At 44.0% G+C, this 17530-nt stretch overlaps 2 protein-coding genes across 4 annotated transcripts in view; one reads left to right on the plus strand and one right to left on the minus strand.

Annotated features, from left to right (window-relative positions):
- TRAPPC12 (trafficking protein particle complex subunit 12) overlaps positions 1-17530 on the plus strand; it is a 220182-nt gene that overhangs the window by 142846 nt on the left and 59806 nt on the right. The gene's annotated exons all lie outside the window — the stretch shown is intronic.
- EIPR1 (EARP complex and GARP complex interacting protein 1) overlaps positions 1-17530 on the minus strand; it is a 66674-nt gene that overhangs the window by 43428 nt on the left and 5716 nt on the right. For all 3 annotated transcript variants that reach the window (XR_014155164.1, XM_081857301.1, XM_081857300.1), the window contains exon 3: positions 12069-12201. Coding sequence is in view for 2 of the 3 variants with exons in the window: in XM_081857301.1 (XP_081713427.1) it covers positions 12069-12201 (133 nt within the window). In the remaining variant the exon portion in view is untranslated. The remainder of the gene's footprint in view (positions 1-12068; positions 12202-17530) is intronic.

Genomic DNA, 17530 nt, shown 5'->3' on the forward strand with positions numbered 1-17530 from the left:
GAATGGCGAGCAGTTCTCGGTCGTACACTGTGTAGTTCCTCTCGGATTTGTTCAACTTCCGCGAGAAGAATGCACACGGTCTCCATTCAGACGTATCTTTTCCCGGCTGGAGAAGAACAGCCCCCACCGCTCGGTCTGACGCGTCAGTCTCCACTCTCATTGGTTGTTGTAGATCCACGTGCAAAAGTTGCTCTTCCGACGCAAACGCCTGCTTTAAGCGTTCGAACGCCCTCTGCGCTTCTCCCGTCCAAACAAATTTCTTTTTGCTACTAAGACAATCCGTGATGGGCGCTGTTAAATGGGCAAAGTTTTTGATGAACTTCCTATAGAAGTTTCCGATGCCTAGGAACCTTTGCACGTCCTTCTTGGTCTTTGGTGTTTTCCATTCCAGTACCGCTTGAACCTTGCTGGGATCCATGGCCAATCCCTTGTCAGACAACCGGTACCCCAGGAATTCCACCTCCTTGGTATGAAACTGACACTTCTCCAGTTTCACCCACAGCCGGTTTTCTCGCAGCTTGCTCAGTACCTCTCTTACATCTTGCACATGCTGCTCCTCATTGTCTGAGTACACCAGGACGTCATCTAAGAACGCTACGCAGTTCTTTTAGAGCAGTGGCCCCAGGACGTGATTCATGAATGATTGAAAACAGGCGGAGCCCGCTTGTAATCCGAAAGGCATAACGAGGTACTCAAAGGCCCCCAAGGGGGTGAACATAGTGGTCTTCCACTCATCCCCCTTTCTCACACGTATCAAGTTATATGCCCCCCTAAGGTCCAGCTTGGTAAAAATTTTCCCTTTTCTCACCCGTGTTAGAATGTCATCAATTCTGGGCATAGGGAAAGTCACTGGTTCTGACACTGCATTTAGGGCCCTGAAATCACATACAAGCCTGGGCTTGCCCGTTTTTTTTTGTCCACAAAGAACACTGGGCTCCCCCCCACCGCTCGTGACTCTCTGATGAAACCTCGCTTGAGATTCTTGTCAATGAACTCCCTTAACTCCTGCATCTCACTGTCTGACATTGCATACAGCTTGCCCACTGGCAATTGTGCTCCTGGGAGTAAGGTAATTTGACAATCAAAGGGTCTGTGCGGGGGCAGTTTATCTGCTTCTTTTTCGCTGAATACGTCAATCAAGTCAGCGTATTGTGGTGGCACCCTCCCCTTGTCCATCACTTCCATCCCTGCTAGAGTGGCCCTGGCGCCTGCCTGAGCCTCTCCCTCCTTGCAGTGTTCTAGGCAATGTGCTGATCCAAAGGAAACCACTCTCTGATGCCAGCCTACTAGCGGATCGTGTAGCGCCAGCCAGCTCATACCCAAGATAATAGGAGCTCCTCCCAAGGTGGCTACGTTAAACGCTATCAGTTCGGTGTGTCGTGCCACCCTCATTATCATTGGTACAGTCTGTTGGCTCACTTCTCCTCCCAACAGCTCCCTCCCATCAATCGTGGTAACCTGCAAAGGCTTACTCAATGGGATAGTCTGTATCTGGTGTGCAGCTGCAAACTCTTTGCTCATGAAATTACATGAGCTACCTGAATCCAATAGCGCTTTTATCTTCAGTGGGTGTCCGTTTGCCAGTTCCAGCAACACCTCTATCACAAGCGCTGGTCTTGGAGGTTCCGGCGTGGGCACATTCATTACTCCCTGGCCTGGCTGCTGTGCCCTGATGTTGGCAACCAGGCGTTGGCTTTTACTTGCTCCGTGATTTCTTCTTCCTCCTTCCCCCCAACAGTTCCCGCCATCCCTTGCCATTCCTTCCTTTGCGGACAGACTCTGGCAAAGTGACCTGGCTGTTGGCAGAGATAGCATCTCTTGCCGCTCTTTCCCTCCTTCTTCCGCCCTTCACTGGTGTTTGAAACTGCGCGCGCGCGCGCTGTTCCAAGTTCCATCGGCTCTGCTGGCGGGAAAGGCTGCTCCGGAATCTCTGGAATGCGGAAGTCCTTCCAACGTTCCCCCTTTCCTTCCCGCTTTTCCATAGCTCTAGCTTCCTGGCGTGCCCCAATGGACAGCGCTGATTTAGTCAGCTGATCCATAGACTCCGCCCTAGGCGCCCGGGAAAGTTCATCTTTCACTGCCGGAGAGAGACCTTCTTCAAACAGCATTTGAATAGGTTCACTAGCAAGGTCCCACCCAAGTCTATGAATCAGCATGGTGAACTCAGTCCAGTACTCACGTACAGATCGGCTCCCCTGTTTACACGCCATTAACTGCCTGCGCACCACTCCCTGCTCGATCTCGCTGGAAAACATCAAGTCCATGGCGCGGAAAAACTTCATTGTGTCCTTTAAGATTTCATTATTGGCTGCCATCAGGGGCCGAACCCAGTCCCTCGCCCCTCCCTCTAGATGGCCAATCACGTACGCCACTCTAGAGTTCTCGTCGGGGAAGTCATCAAACAGTAGATTGAGAGCATATTGCATCTCTGTCCTAAAGGCTTGATAGTTCCGGGGATCCCCCCCAAATTTCTGCACCAGTCCAGGCACCCGTCTGGCAAGTGGGGTGGTCTTCCCCTTATCTGCATCTTGAGCCCTCCTCTCCTCGAGCCTCGCCGTTTGCAGCGCCAGCTGGACCTCCAACGCCCTGTACCTTTGTTCCAGGCTTGGACCTGCTCCAGCTCCAGCTCCTGCTCCTCCGGTTCCAGCTGGTTCGCTCATGATGCCTTCTGCTTGCACAAGCTGCTTTCAAAGACTGTCAGATTGCTGTGATGGGATAATGAGCTGCTTGCGCGTAAAAGCTTGATCCCTCTGGGGTTTGGCTGGTCATCCAAACCGATGCACTAACGGAGCCCCCAAAGCATGACTCCGTCAGTCGCTGGTAGAATCTGACAGTGGGCGTCTACGGAATTTACGCCAACATAAAAGCTGTTTGACAGACATGCGCCTTCGTGACTCTCTGCGTGACAGTTTCGGGCGAAGGGTGGGAGTTCCCAAAGGGGGTCCCGTTACCTCTCCACTACTCTCACTGGAAGCATCCCAGAGCCTCCCCTCCGCTGTGACTCCTGCACTCCCCCTGCTGGTTCCCTCTTCTGCTGCAGATTCTCTCCTATTCTCCTGGAGCCTGTCCACCACCTGTCTCTCCGATGGCAGTTCCCTGACACTTTACTTCCTGACATATGTAAAGATGTTCATTCCAGAGGTCCGTTCTTAACCTGAAACTGTTCTTAACCTGAGGTACCACTTTAGCTAATGGGGCCTCCCGCCGCCGCTGCTACGCAATTTCTGTTCTCATCCTGAGATAAAGTTCTTAACCCAAGGTACTATTTTTGGGTTAGAGGAGTCTGTAACCTGAAGCGTCTGTAACCTGAAGCATCTGTAACCCGAGGTACCACTGTATTGAGTTGCGTGAGCTCGGTCTTATTGCAATAGCTATAATAAATGGGTCGCTCGATCTGGATGCTGGACATGGAAATAGTTTCCCTGGTTCTGTGGTTTATTCAAAAGGTGTTTGTTCCTCACCTGGGTAATGAACAAGGTGGTGTAGAGGTGAATTCTTACCACAAAGCCACCACGCTAAAATCACTCTACAGTGGTACCTCGGGTTAAGAACTTAATTCGTTCTGGAGGTCTGTTCTTAACCTGAAACTGTTCTTAACCTGAAGTACCACTTTAGCTAATGGGGCCTCCTGCTGCCGTTGCGCCCCGTTGCACGATTTCTGTTCTCATCCTGAAGCAAAGTTCTTAACCCGAGGTACTATTTCTGGGTTAGTGGAATCTGTAACCTGAAGCATATGTAACCTGAAGCGTATGTAACCCGAGGTACCACTGTATAACTAAAAACAGCACATTAAAAGAGATTTATATTCATAACTTTTCTGTGTAAGGGCAAACTCAACTCATCATGATCCAAAGACCCCCTGAAAACAATACTTTTAAAATACACCACTAACCAGGTAGCTACAGAGCTAAACAGGTTTCCTGGGAAGGGGAGGTTCCAGAGTCTGAGAGCAATTAATGAGCAGCCCTGGATGTGGTCTGGAAAAGCTTCCAATTCCACCCCCCGCCCCCACTGCTATTATTTTTCTGCAGAAAACTTCCTGTTTCCAAAGACGCATTGTTTCATAAAGTTAATTAGTGCAAATAAACTAGGTAGCTTCAAAGTTGTAATTTCCTTTAAAAAATAAAAATAATAATTATAGCCCTGCTCAAGTTCCATCTATGCATTCCATCAACCTATGGCAAAAAAACAGGATAGAGACTGAGTTCAGCCTCCCATGCATTTGCTGGCCTGCTCCCAATCTCCATGCCTTCCACAGAAAGCGAGAATGAGCTGTACATACCCAGGGGTCTGTACTCTCACTTAGCAACCCTGCTGCAACCAGTGTTTCTGATACAGTGGCATGAATCCAGAGCCTGTCCTCCCCTTCTGCTGGACAAGCTGATGATGGAGCAGGACCAGTGGGGTCCCATCCCCCACACTGCCACATCTTGACTTGAATACGTGCAGAGAAAAATACAAAGGGATTATACTCGGGAAATGTCTATATGTCCAATGTACTGCCCCTTTGAGCATTATGATCAAGTATGTATGTTATAATTAATAAATAACAACAACAACAACAACAACAACTACAACTCTGGGCGGCTTCCAACAAAGTATTAAAATACAGTAGTCTGTTAAATGTTAAAAGCTTCCCTAAAGAGGGCTGCCTTCAAATGTCTTCTTAATGTTATTTTGGTGCCTTCATTTCTTTTTCTTAAAATGTAAATAGCACGAGGGGCAGCAGCCTACAATTTATTGTTAGCTTATCTCTCCCCCTCCCCACTTCCCAACTGTCAGAGTGGGGAGTTGTGAGGGTGCTGGGTTGGAGGCCACAGATCAAAAGCACCCCCCAACCTTTACTCATGAGAAGGGCTAGGGGACAAAATGATGGGATGGGTACTGCTCCTTGAAGGCACCCTAGGCACCATCAGTCAGCAGCATTCAATCCTCACTCACTCACCTTTCCAGGTGCCAGGAAAACACAACAACTCCGCTTTCCTCCCAATTTTGGAAATGGGGAGGTGATGAGGAAAACAAATGTGGGGAAATTTCCCATAAACTCCAGGCTAAAAAGGCTCAAACCCAAGATACAAGCCCCTTTCCAGGGAGAGGGTGGTAACAGAGTAAGACCTTGGATGAGGCTGTGAGTAGTGTCTCTAAACTCATATTTGCACGGCAACATTTTTGTTGTGGGATCTATAAAATGAAGCATAGGTTGTTGGATCCCTGTCCCATTTCCCATTTCTAGTGTAAACTCACTTCAGGAAAATCCAACAAAGGCTTTAAAGAGACACTTAAAACACAGATGTTTGGTACTGGTTCATCTAATCAACTCTAAACTCTGTCCTCACCTAAAATATGAAATGTTTCAATGTAAATATACCACTGCACAACACTTTAAGTTAATAAAATCCAGAAGCGATTTTTGCAGTGTTAATAAAAGCAGAAATGAAATGATTTGAACAAGTTTATTTTGTTGCTATTTTTCTGCTTTGCTGAATGGTTGGGGTTTTTTGTTTTTTGTTTTGCTGCTGCCGCCCTTGCAACGCAGTCTACCAAACAGATACCAATGTCTGATCTTCCATCACAAAATGTTATTGTCAACAGGCGATCATTAGCTGGCAAGGACTGCATTACAGTATTTGTAGTTTTTTTGTCCGTTTAATTGTTTGTTTAAAAAAAGACCACGATTCATTGATAAGCACAGGAATTCCCTTCCCCCAGCAAAAGAAAGAAGAGGAACCGCTATATGTGAAACTGCCTTTCTGTGTAGAATTTTTGTTTTTTTAAAAGCAACGCTAAAATGTGCTCTCTCAGAAAATGCCGAAGCTCTGAAGAGACAGGATGTGTTGAATGATGATTTTTGACAGGGGAAAGCGGCATACCCCAAGCCCTCAAAACAGGTTATTTATCATCACATCTTCAAAATCCTCTTAACGGCAGGGCAAAAGCAGACAAAGAGACCATCACCTACAATTATGAGACTTTGCCCTCTGCCGGTTCTTTCCACCATTACATCAAGACAGACTATTGTGTAATGAGACTCTCTGTCTCTCCCCCTCCCCTTTTCTTTCTCTCTTCCCTCTCCTTCTCTCTCTCTCTCTCTCTCTCTCTCTCTCTCACACACACACACACACATATATATATATATATATACACACACAAAAAAAAAAACAAAACCACACACACACCACCCATATTGCCGCAAGAGTGCTTTCTAGTCAACTCTTCACTTTTTACATGGGAAGAACTATGCACGGAGCTATTATCGCAGGCACAGATTTGAAATATTTATGACAGATGCCTTTGAATCATCTTTCGCCTGCCCCCACCCCAGCTTTTCAAGCGAATGAACCTTGACTTGTAGGAGCAAGCATGCTCTGCAGCTCCACTGTAGATAAGCCTTCATTTAATCAAACTGAACCCTCACTCACGACCCCCAAACCACCCTCATCAGTGTCAAGGAATGACACAGTCCTCTTTCCCACTGCATTTCCATAAAGCATTAGGAAACCGCTCTTTTAAATCCAAGTAAGATGAAGCTGTGAGCACGCTCTCTCTCTCTCTCTCTCTCTCTCTCTCTCTCTTCTCCCACCCTCCCCTCTTTCTCCCCCTGCAATATTAAAGCTACAGAATGTATATGCTGAAGCCTTAATGAAATGCGAGACGGCACATCTCTCCTTCTTCTTCTCCCCCCCCCCTTCCAATAAAGTCAGGTAATGCAAATGTGAGATCCCTACAGTATTATTAATTCTGCTACATTGCACATTGAGCCAGTGATGCTGGAGCAGAGAGGTACAAGTTACATATCTATTGTGCCAGCTGATCTCTCTCAGGGACAAAGGCTTTCACCCTGAAGGAGAGGGCAGGTGGCGATGCCAGTCTCTGTGCCCTCCAAGGATTTCCCACAAAAGTACTGTAAGAGGTGAAAGGGGGGGGGGGCAGATTTAATTTCCTACAGCTGTCACACTGATGTGATAAATCGGCATCTCTACAGCTACCAGTGTCAGACCTTATGAAACTGTCCTAGTTATAAAAGTGACAGTATCTTGGCATATAACTGATTTGTTTTAAAAGTGACTTTATTGTGCTATTTATGCCTCTTAGGAATCAAATGATTTCCCTGTCTCCCCTTCTCCCACCCTGGAAAATAAAATAAAAAAGCAGGCTGTGTGCTATCAAATCTTTCAACAGCACACCAATAGAGTCAAGCTTTTAATCCTGCAGTTGTAAGAAAATGTGTTTATTTTGAGTAAGTTATGCAAGCCTGAGCAACGTATTTAGTGCAGTCCACAAATGTTTTCATTTTAGGTAGAAAACCATAAACTGGAATCTAGAAGAGGCAAAGAGTGAACAGAACTCCCCTTTACATAATTTTGCAGACATATGATGTGCAAAATTGCTTCTTTTTAAAGCTGCTCAGAGCTGACATTTTGCATTTGCATTGGTTTATTTGTCAGAATGCTACTTCTTAGTCTCACCAAACTGCTGTGATGGCTATTCTCAGAATACATGGCATCCTGGATCATGTAAGAAGCAAACTACATAGCCCAGTTTACTGGTCCATTACATTTAAATTCATCATAAAAGTAACATTCATTTCAGCTGCATGTTATAACAATAATCTTGCTTCTCTCATTTGGACTTTTTAAAAATATCTGGGCTACTAAGAGCAGCAAGGAACCCTTCAATTCTCAGAAAATAGAAAATGTCCTAGAAAAGTTAAATTGAGTAGTAGTATAAAAGCTTGCTATGATTCCAGTGTAAGTGTGTTCTTAAAATGGTTCTCCCACATGCAGACAATATAAATCTTTTTTTTTTCTTGGAAAATCAAAATGATTCCAGCCAAAAGAATTTCAACTTCAGTAGGAACACAGGAAGCTATATTACAGTGGTACCTCGGTTTACATACGCTTCAGGTTACATACGCTTCAGGTTACAGACTCCGCTAACCCAGAAATAGTACCTCGGGTTAAGAACTTTGCTTCAGAATGAGAACCAAAATTGTGCTCCGGTGGCACAGCGGCAGTGGGAGGCCCCATTAGCTAAAGTGGTGCTTCAGGTTAAGAATAGACCTCTGGAACGAATTAAGTACTTAACCCGAGGTACCACTGTACTACTAGATCTCAGATCATCCATCCATCTAGCTTTACTCCAGCCTTCCCTAACCTGGTACTTTCCAGATGTTGTTGAGCTCCACTCCCATCACCCTCAGCCATATTGCAACATCTGGCGAGCACCAGATAGGGAAAGCTTGGTCTACTCTGGCTGGCAGGGTCTCTCAGGCCGAGAACTTTCCCATCACCTGTTACAGGGTCCTTCCTCACCTATGTGGAGAGAACCACACAGCAGACAGCAATCCTACAAAGATGACTTTTTTTAATAAAAAAAAAAAGACACAAATAGTTTCAGACTAGTTTACATATTTAACCCCCTCTGCCCACAAGGCCAAAATCTTGCAGTAACAGAAGATACGTAAAATGTGCCCTTTTTCACAATTCATCTCCAATGATCAGTTCCGATTTCTGGAAGCCATTCCTCATAATATCTAATATGCTCAACACGGCTTGAGTAGATCAGTACGGTATTATCTGTGGAATGTTTTCTTCAGTGTTGCTGAGCCCCTTCATTACTTACTACAGGGAAACAGCAGCACCTCCAGGTAGAGGAACGTTGAAAATGAAGAGGAATATTCTGGAGATGCTCAAGAACATCTAAAGAATTGTATGGATCCAAATAATTAACAGAAGAGCAACAGCAGTGAGCTGAGAACTTATCTTGAACCAAAATAATGGCTACCAGCAGCCAGCCTCCCTCCCAATGCTCCACCAATGAAATCCTTAGCCCATCTGGGATTCAACGATGGTCATCTTAAAGAACAAAAATTAATGCTCAAAAATTAGCTCCAAATTTCTTATCCCATGTTGGCCAACTACATATTTTTAAGAGGTGCTTGAGCAGATATTTCATTTTTCTTCCTCAGCTTCTACCACCTGCATCCTAGCAATGCATACTGCCCCTCACCCCAGTTACTCTGAGTTACTGAAAATTTGCCACTTCCACCCCTGCTTTCTCCACCAGACTTCTCTGCTCTTGAAGCAGATGAACTCTCTTTCCCACCAATTATGTGTATAGAGATCTCTGGAAAACATCTCCTACAACTGAACACTTGGCAAGGCCTGTGACCTTTCGCCTCCCTATAAGTTTCCATGATGTCTGAAAGCACAGCAGAGGACAGAGAATGAAAGTACCAACAGCAGGGATGAAATATCCACTGGGTGGGGAGAAGGCTCATTTCTAGTACTGTATCTAATGGTGTTTTACGCCTTCCCTTTTCTTCCTTGAAAGTAGATATGGGGATGGCGATTTGAATCTCTCCAACTTGCCATTCTGATCTCAAATTTCAATAAAGTTATTGCATTCCAAAAAAATATCCCCAAACCAACCCTTTCAAATGGATTGCCCAATGGCAAAGTTAAAAGAGAGACCTCACTTAATTCGACAATCTGCGTAAGTAAATTATAATTATGAACAGACTCATCTCATTTTCGCATTCTCGGTTTATTCTAAAGGAATGCTCAACACAGTGTTCTTATTTAAAACTGCTGAAAGGGTGAAATGGGTTTACAAATACATGCTTCTGGATTTTTTCATCTCCATCTATAGCCTATAAAAGGATTCTGAGGTGAGTGACAATTCAGTAGGACTAAGATAGGTTATAAAGCAGAAGTTTCTGCAATCCCCTGATTCTGTCATTCATACACACACACACACGCCCCTTAACACGCCATGGCAACCCCTTGCCAGCTGATTTGCAGCAACTGCCATGCCTTTCTGCTTGAATTTCCATGTGCCTGAAGTCATACCGGTGATGGCAGGGAGAGTTCAGCAGAACGGAGTGGGAAAAAAGCAAGCAAGCAGATGGTAGCAAAGGCAAGCGGGATTAGGGATGCTTGAGGAATTCAATTTCCATGAACTCCAATGTGAACTGACCTGATCTGCGCCTAATGGACTAATGTGCAGATTGGAACCTAATTATCCTTTGGATTTTGCACTTCTCTGCATTTTGTGACCGTGCTCACCTCAAAAAATATAGACAGGTAAAGTATATTTATAAAATGTGTAGAGTGAGATAAAAAAAAGAAGTTTAAATAGATATTGCCATACAGATGTATGTGGGAAAAAAGGAAGATTATTTCAGAAATCGGACAGAATTGACTTCTTTGTGAACACATGTGAAATTGAAAGCAGCGCTCAGCATTACTTATACCCCATTCCCTGGTCTGTGCAGTCCGTTCCACAGTGAAACTAGACATATAGACATGCATACATTTCCACAACACAGCAGTCGTAATAATGGTTATATACACATTGCAATTTTGACACAGAATTGCATCTTAGCCCAAGATATCGGCAGCATTAGATGTGAAGTTACAGAACAGTCTGTAAAGGTCTTACTACAGTTACATCCCCCAAAAAACAGAAGAGAAGAGACTAAGGTTACAGATTTGCAGTTTGCCCCCAGGTCTAGCATTCTCAGAGTTCCCAAGTCTTTAACAAAACCTGTGAAAATTAAGTATTGCAGGGTGTGCACTGGTTGTATTTCATCTCTGCTCAGTGCTTTGTCAGCTCTTCATTGTTCTAATTTTGCCAGCTACTCTGGTACCAGGATGATCTACTATCCTTTTTACCGTTTCACCTTCTCAAAGTGAGAAGATTTATAGCAATTCAGATATAATGATCTAGCAGCCCAGGGCAACAGGGGACATGGAAAAGGGTCTTCTCATGATATACCCATGATATACCCATTGCTGCTCACTCACCATTGTGCAGATGTTTTTCTTTGTTGTATATAAGCTGAAAGCTCGCCTCGCTATAGCCACTTTACCCACCTGAAGGTACATTTTTCTTCCTTACTCTTCCACCACAGAAGAGACTGCATCACTGCTGTTCGGGGTTTTACAATTAATAAGTTTATTAAATATTTCAGCCACTTTTCCCTTTACAAAAAGCAGCACAGTATATCTTTCCAAGCCACTTTAGCATTTTTAAAAGGTATCTCATCTAACTTGGCAATTTACTTCTCTCTGTTGGAACCAGTGTTAGAAACTCAGATATATAAGCTAGGTGCCAAATGCCTCTTTAAACCAAGGTTGCAGTCGCCAAAACAGAATCTCTGGTTGCCATTTTGGGCAAGACGGCTCTTATTTTTCAAATGATGGACTGACTGCAATTAATATAATAATAATAAGAATTTATTATTTGTACACCGCCCATCTGGCTGGGTTTCCCCAGCCACTCAGCAGAGGGCCTTCTTGGTAGTGGCACCCACCCTGTGAAACGCCTGGTTCCCTGTAGCTTTGCTTCTCGCAATGAGGGAACCGCCAGAACAACTGACACTCAGTTAAACATCTGGCTACTACAGATGACAACCTTGAGCTTGGTTAAGAACTTTGAGAACTTAAAGAAGAAAAGTCACTTGATCCAGGGACTGTCCACATATATATTGGCCAATTTCTACCTCTTTTTCTTAATGGTGACATGGATCATTCATAACATAAGAATATGAGGGTGGGGTAAGACAAACTACAACAATTAACTAAAACGTTGTTCACCAATCCTGCTCAGGCGGCACAGAAAAAGCATTTCGGATCCTGAAATTCATTCCGATTGTGCAAATAAAATATAACTGATAGAATTTAACAGGGATGTAAAAACAGTGTGAAAACTGTCAAGATCCAATGATCCCCAGATCGTGGAGATGCCAGGTGCCATTGACCAGCCATCTTTACTTGGTCACAAGTGGCTAATAGGCAGGTGGAAAATGCATCTGCGCCTTGATAATTTTTAACACTGCTTGGAGCCCCTCTGATACATCAGACATGTGCACCAAAAGTTAAGTGATCAGAGAGCCACTAAGTTCATTTATCAATTAAAAAATAGGCAGCTAGAATGTAATCCCTCAAACCAACATGAATGTCACTAGAAAAGATCATGTGCATTTCAATACCATATATACACCCTCAGATAAGCGTCTTACAGAAGAAAAGGAGAGAAAAGGAAAGCCTTCAAATTGCACTTACTTTTACTGTAGCAGGTTGCAAGCACACCTTTGTCAGCTGGACTGGCACTTATGTGCCAAATTTCACCAACTTGATGCAGAAGAACATTTTTGTTTATAATGTTATTTTCATCATCAAAATCTATGATGTGAATCTACAAATGCAAGACAAGAACCATTAGGACTTCATGCATATTTTTTTTCAGAAGGGTGTGAAGCATACATTACAACTGTGTGAAACATACTATCAGTTTCATTTCATAAAAATGGGTGCACACGAGTCACTGAAAACAACTCTAGGTGAAATTGCTGATCGAGAAACCCCTGATCTGTCATGCTATGTCTACAGCTGCAACAGGTAATAAAGGAGACCAGTAATTAGAGTCTCCATGAGGACATACAAAATGCAGGTTGATTTAGTCACTAAATCCCCACTCATTAAAACATACAAACTCCTATTCAAGTAACACAGACTATGGTAAGACCCCATATCTTACAGCAGAATTTGAACAAATGCAACTAATAGCTTTCCATGCTAGACAAGAGGGGAGGAGTCATATAGCATCACTACAAAGTCCTCATGTAGCCTTTTACTACTGAACGTTGGTACTGGGAAGATAAGTCAGGGGTTGCCAATGCAGTGCCTGTAGGCACTAGTATTCTAGCCAGTACCTTCCTGCTCAGATCCTGTTTGCACTGGTTCAGCTTCTCCTAAACTAAAAATGTACCCTTCAACACATGCCCATCTTTCATTGGATAACAGGCCTGGGCACCCAACCTCCTCTCTCTTTTGAACAGAGAGGTGCTGTGAGCTTCTGTCAGTGTTTCATTGTAGGTGCCTTGATTTGGGGAGGGGATGTGATGGGACAGCATCCCTGCACCATTTTAAGGTCCTGCCTCTCTTCTGGCATTTTTAGACGTAGCAGCCATCTTGGGTACTGCCACACACTCAAGCAACTTTTGTGGCTGGTGCCCATGGCACCTACTCAAAATTCAGAAGGCCCCCATTGGCCCCCAAAGGTAGGCTACCAAACTAAGATACACTAACATGCCAATATTGTTTGGTATGACTGATGGCAGTGCTCAAACACCTTACGCAACCTTTCTAACTTGAGACCCCTTAACCTGTAGCCTTCCAAATGTTGTTGGATTCTTGCTCCTATCAACCCCAGCCAGCAAGGTCAGGGAAAATGGAAGTCGTACTCCAACAATATCTGAAGGGTCACAGGGCCCCCTATCCCCATCTTAACTGGAAGACCATACTTACGAAACCTGAGAGCTGCTGCATGCAACCCTCCCCCCCCCCCAAAAAGTCACTCCTTCTGTCTGCTGGGTACTACTCAAGAAATGCTGACCTAACAGTGCTGATGCACTAGTGCATGTGAGAAAACTTTCTCCCAACATCTTACAAAGTTATCTAATCGTTCACATGTACTTAGGATGTCTAAGTTCTTCACTTTAGCAGGGATCAGGGTTTTAGCCCATCAGATTGTGGGGAAAGTAGCTTGCTCTGTTGTTGTTTACAGGCGGTGACCATTTTAGGCACATCCAACTGATGTGTGATCGCTGATGCATCAGTCCTTTTGGACCTGGAAGAGGGCGGAACGACAAGCTTCGCCAAGACATATGGGGGCCAGGAACAGAACCCCCACATGAAATATTGCCACCTGTATCTTAAATAAGGAGAAGAGTCATAACTCCGTAGCAGAGCATTCGCAGAATGTCCCGAGTTCAATCCCCAGCATCCCCAGATCTCTGAGAAATCTTAGTCGGAAACCCTAAAAAACAGCAGCTAGTCAGTATGCAGACAATATTGAACTAGATGGACTAATGGTTCAACTCAGCATGGCAGCATCCTTTGTTCCTATGTATATTGAGCATGGCTAGCCTGAGGATGCCGCTGGTTTGCAACCCCCATCATCAGTAGCCAGAATAGCCTGAGGTCCGGGATATTGGGAGTTATGGTCCCTACAGAATCTGGAGGGCCACATCTGCCTTAAATGGAAATGCTATGCAAGTACAAGCCATGAGCAAAATAGAAAAGGGTGGTGGTGGAATATTTTTCAGGCCAATACCCTGTCAACACAGAGAAAGCTTTGAAACGCTTTAACAATTGTTTGCCTCTCTGGAGAGACCACAAGGGATTCGTTTCTGCAATCAATTGTCCTGAGATAAACCCCTTTAACTCATTTCCCTCTCCCATTTGCTAACATAATAAGAAAGCCATTCTGAGACTAAAGCAAGCTGGAAGCCAGAAGAGCATCCAGAGACAGATGTTCTATCTAGCTTGTTGCACAATGTCTGCCTAAGCTGGATGCCTACAATACAAAAAAGCCCTTTTAGTGTTTAGCCTGAACAGAGCACAATTTTAACACAATCTTTGCTGAAAATAGAGCAGAGCAGATTGCACCAGGCTGGCTGGCTGGCTGCTTCATCTATATGCTCTCGCAGCCTCCTCTAAAAACAGGAAGCCTCATGTTGAAATTATGAAGTAGTCTCCTTGGCAGTGAAATTGATTCCCTAAAGGTGAGCTACAAATCAAAATTCAATTTGCTCTACCAACATGTATTATATGCCCCTACTAACCATATAAAGAGGGTCATGCAGCACATAAACCAGAAGTGCCTTCTGCCCTATCTCAGGTCCCTCAAAGTCAGGCATAGCAGCATCCTTCTCACTGGTGCGATCATCATTCAGAACCACATCAGGCCCCGAGGACAAGTGTTATTAAATATAGCATGTCACCGGTTCCATAGGATTTTATCATTATTAATATTATTATTTTCCTAACTCTTCTGGCTTGGAGACGTGGAAAGCATTAAAAGGCAAAACCAGACAAGATGTTGCAACACAGCTCTCTCGGGTATATCAGAAACATTCTGTGGGAAGAAGGGCAGTCAAACATCCTATATCCTAGGATATGTTTTCTCCAAGCACTCGCAATTGTCACAGCTTTGGAAGCGTGGACCAAAATTCAACAATCATTTTATTGTTCAATCAATCATTTGGTCTTTTGTTTTGCTACAGGGGTAGGAAACATTGCTAGTCATTTCTGGGAGTTGGGAGTTCAGCAACATATGGAGGGCACCAAACCATCTAACCCTGCTTTAAACAAACTCCGGCATTCAGACAAGAGAGACTGATGCTCCTCCTCCAGCAAGCTACCCAGAAAAAAGAAAAGAAAAGAAAGATGAGATTCAGCGAAGAGTTGTGGTTGTCTGGAGAACCAGATGGGGCTAATGTCTCAAGTGCTCCCCATCAGATATAATTATTATTATTATTATTATTATTATTATTATTATTATTATTATTATTATTATTTATTATTATTATTTGTACCCCGCCCATCTGGCTGGGTTTCCCCAACCACTCTGGGTGGCTTCCATAGAAACCAAAAATACACTAAAATATCACACATTAAAAACTTCCCTGAACAGGGCTGCAGATATGCAGGGATTGACCTCTAAGTCCCACAATTCCACACTGGTTTTGAAGGAAACCTGCTGTCTCTTTGTGGTTTAGAACAGGAGCAAGGAAACTCAGGCACTGAGCCTCTCTAGATGGCCTCTGGAACACTTCCCATTCATAGCCCTCACTGACCCTACTTTGTAGCCAAAGTATTTTTGCCTGGCTGGAACGTGCCCTTGAACCCTAACATCTCTTACTTGATCTGGATGGAGGAGAGTGTGTGCAAGTGTGTGTAAAAACCAGCTCCGCTCACTTTTGCCTCTGACCCGGCCAACCATGGTATTTGGCCTCTGGACGGTTGCCCAGAAGAGAATGGGTCCTTCAGGCCTTTAAAGGTTCCCCACCCCTATATCTGTCCTTCTCTTAATTCTACCTGCTTTTGACATCCTGTTCTGACAATACATTTGTTTGAATTTAGTTAAAGCATAGGTGTGTTGGAGAAAGCTAACAGGTAAAGTAGAAAAAGAGATAGCTCAGTTTCAAAAGTTTGAAAAACGCAGCTTATTCAGGCAAATAAGAGCCTCCTTGTGTATTGTAAATGTTCCTCTGTGGAAGATATTTTCACACAACAAAACCCATTAAGACAAAAAGTAAACCAATCTTGTATCCCAAGGATAGAAACATGATTATATTTTCAATTCTTATTCTTCTTTTTTTTAAAAAAATACCCTTTTAAGTGCTTTTTTCTTACATGTACTCAGTGAACAACGTTAAAATAGAAGATGCAGTAGGGATCACATTGCCTGCCCTGTCTCTGCATTTTCACACCCAAATCCTGTATCAGGCTCCATACTTGCTTGTGTTGGCTTAATGTAAATGAACTAAATGCAATTGAAAAATCACACCTGCCCCCCAATGCTTTATGACAATGCAATTCCTTTCAGGGATTCCATTCACAATACGCCTCTGCCCAGGAGTGGAAGCCTAGTTAGTGCAACTTGGATGTCAAGCTACCATCTGCTGGAAAGTGTTGGAAGAATGGCCATTACCTGACCTAGGTAGAGACCAGCGCTGCTAAATGAAGCAGTAACAACAGAGGCTCCTGACACTTCTTAGGGATTAATGACTGACTGAGGAGTTGATGGCTTCAAGCGCTGCTAAAGGCCATTAACCCTATCAACTCATTAGCACTCAGAGAAAGTGCCCTGCACCTCAATTATCAATGCTGGTAAGACATAAAATGGAAAGGACAGGGGCAGGAGGGAGCAAGGAGAAGCAGGCTCAAACAGCGTTTGGAGTCAATAGTAGAATTATTACCCAGATACAATCAGGCTGCTTGAGTGCTATCAATATTTTCCTTCTGCAAAAGTTTTAATGGCTTGGAGTATTTTCAAAACACTTGTATCTGCTGCTTCAGGAAACTATACATTTAGGCATCAGCTGCAGGGAAGGAACTACCGTATTTTTCGCTCCATAAGACACACTTTTTTCCTCCTAAAAAGTAAGGGAAAATGTCTCTGCGTCTTATGGAGCGAATGTATGGTCGATCGCTGGCTCCCTTTCCAGCCCCGTCTCCTTGCCCAGGCCTCCATTGTTGAATGTTCTGCAGACGGAGGCTGTTTGTTTCCCCAGCGACATGTGACTGGCTGATTAGATTATCTGTCTGGAAACTGTAGAAACAGCTCCCTTTCCTTTCCAAAAGAAGCTGCAGAACTGTGAGTTGAACCCCACAAAAACAGGATTTTTTCCCTTTGCAAAGTAACCTCAACAACTTTGAGCTGATCCTCAAAAAAGGGGCTTTTCCCCTTTGCAAAAGAAGCCGCACAACTTTGAGCTGATCCTCAAAAAAACAGGGCTTTCCCCCTTTCCTCCTCTAAAAACTAGGTGCATCTTAATACAAAAAATACGGTACATATAATCCAAGACGTGATCCTACCAAAAATGGCATCCCCATCTCAAGTTCTTCCCTACTATGTATAATAGCACTCATCCCACAACATGCCATCAAGTCACTCCCCTGTCATGGAATGGAGCAGGTGAAATTACACGATGAAATTACTTCGCATAATGGCATCT

This window comes from Podarcis erhardii (genome assembly GCF_964252035.2).
Source record: "Podarcis erhardii genome assembly, chromosome: 3".
NCBI classification, from domain to species: Eukaryota; Metazoa; Chordata; class Lepidosauria; order Squamata; family Lacertidae; genus Podarcis; species Podarcis erhardii.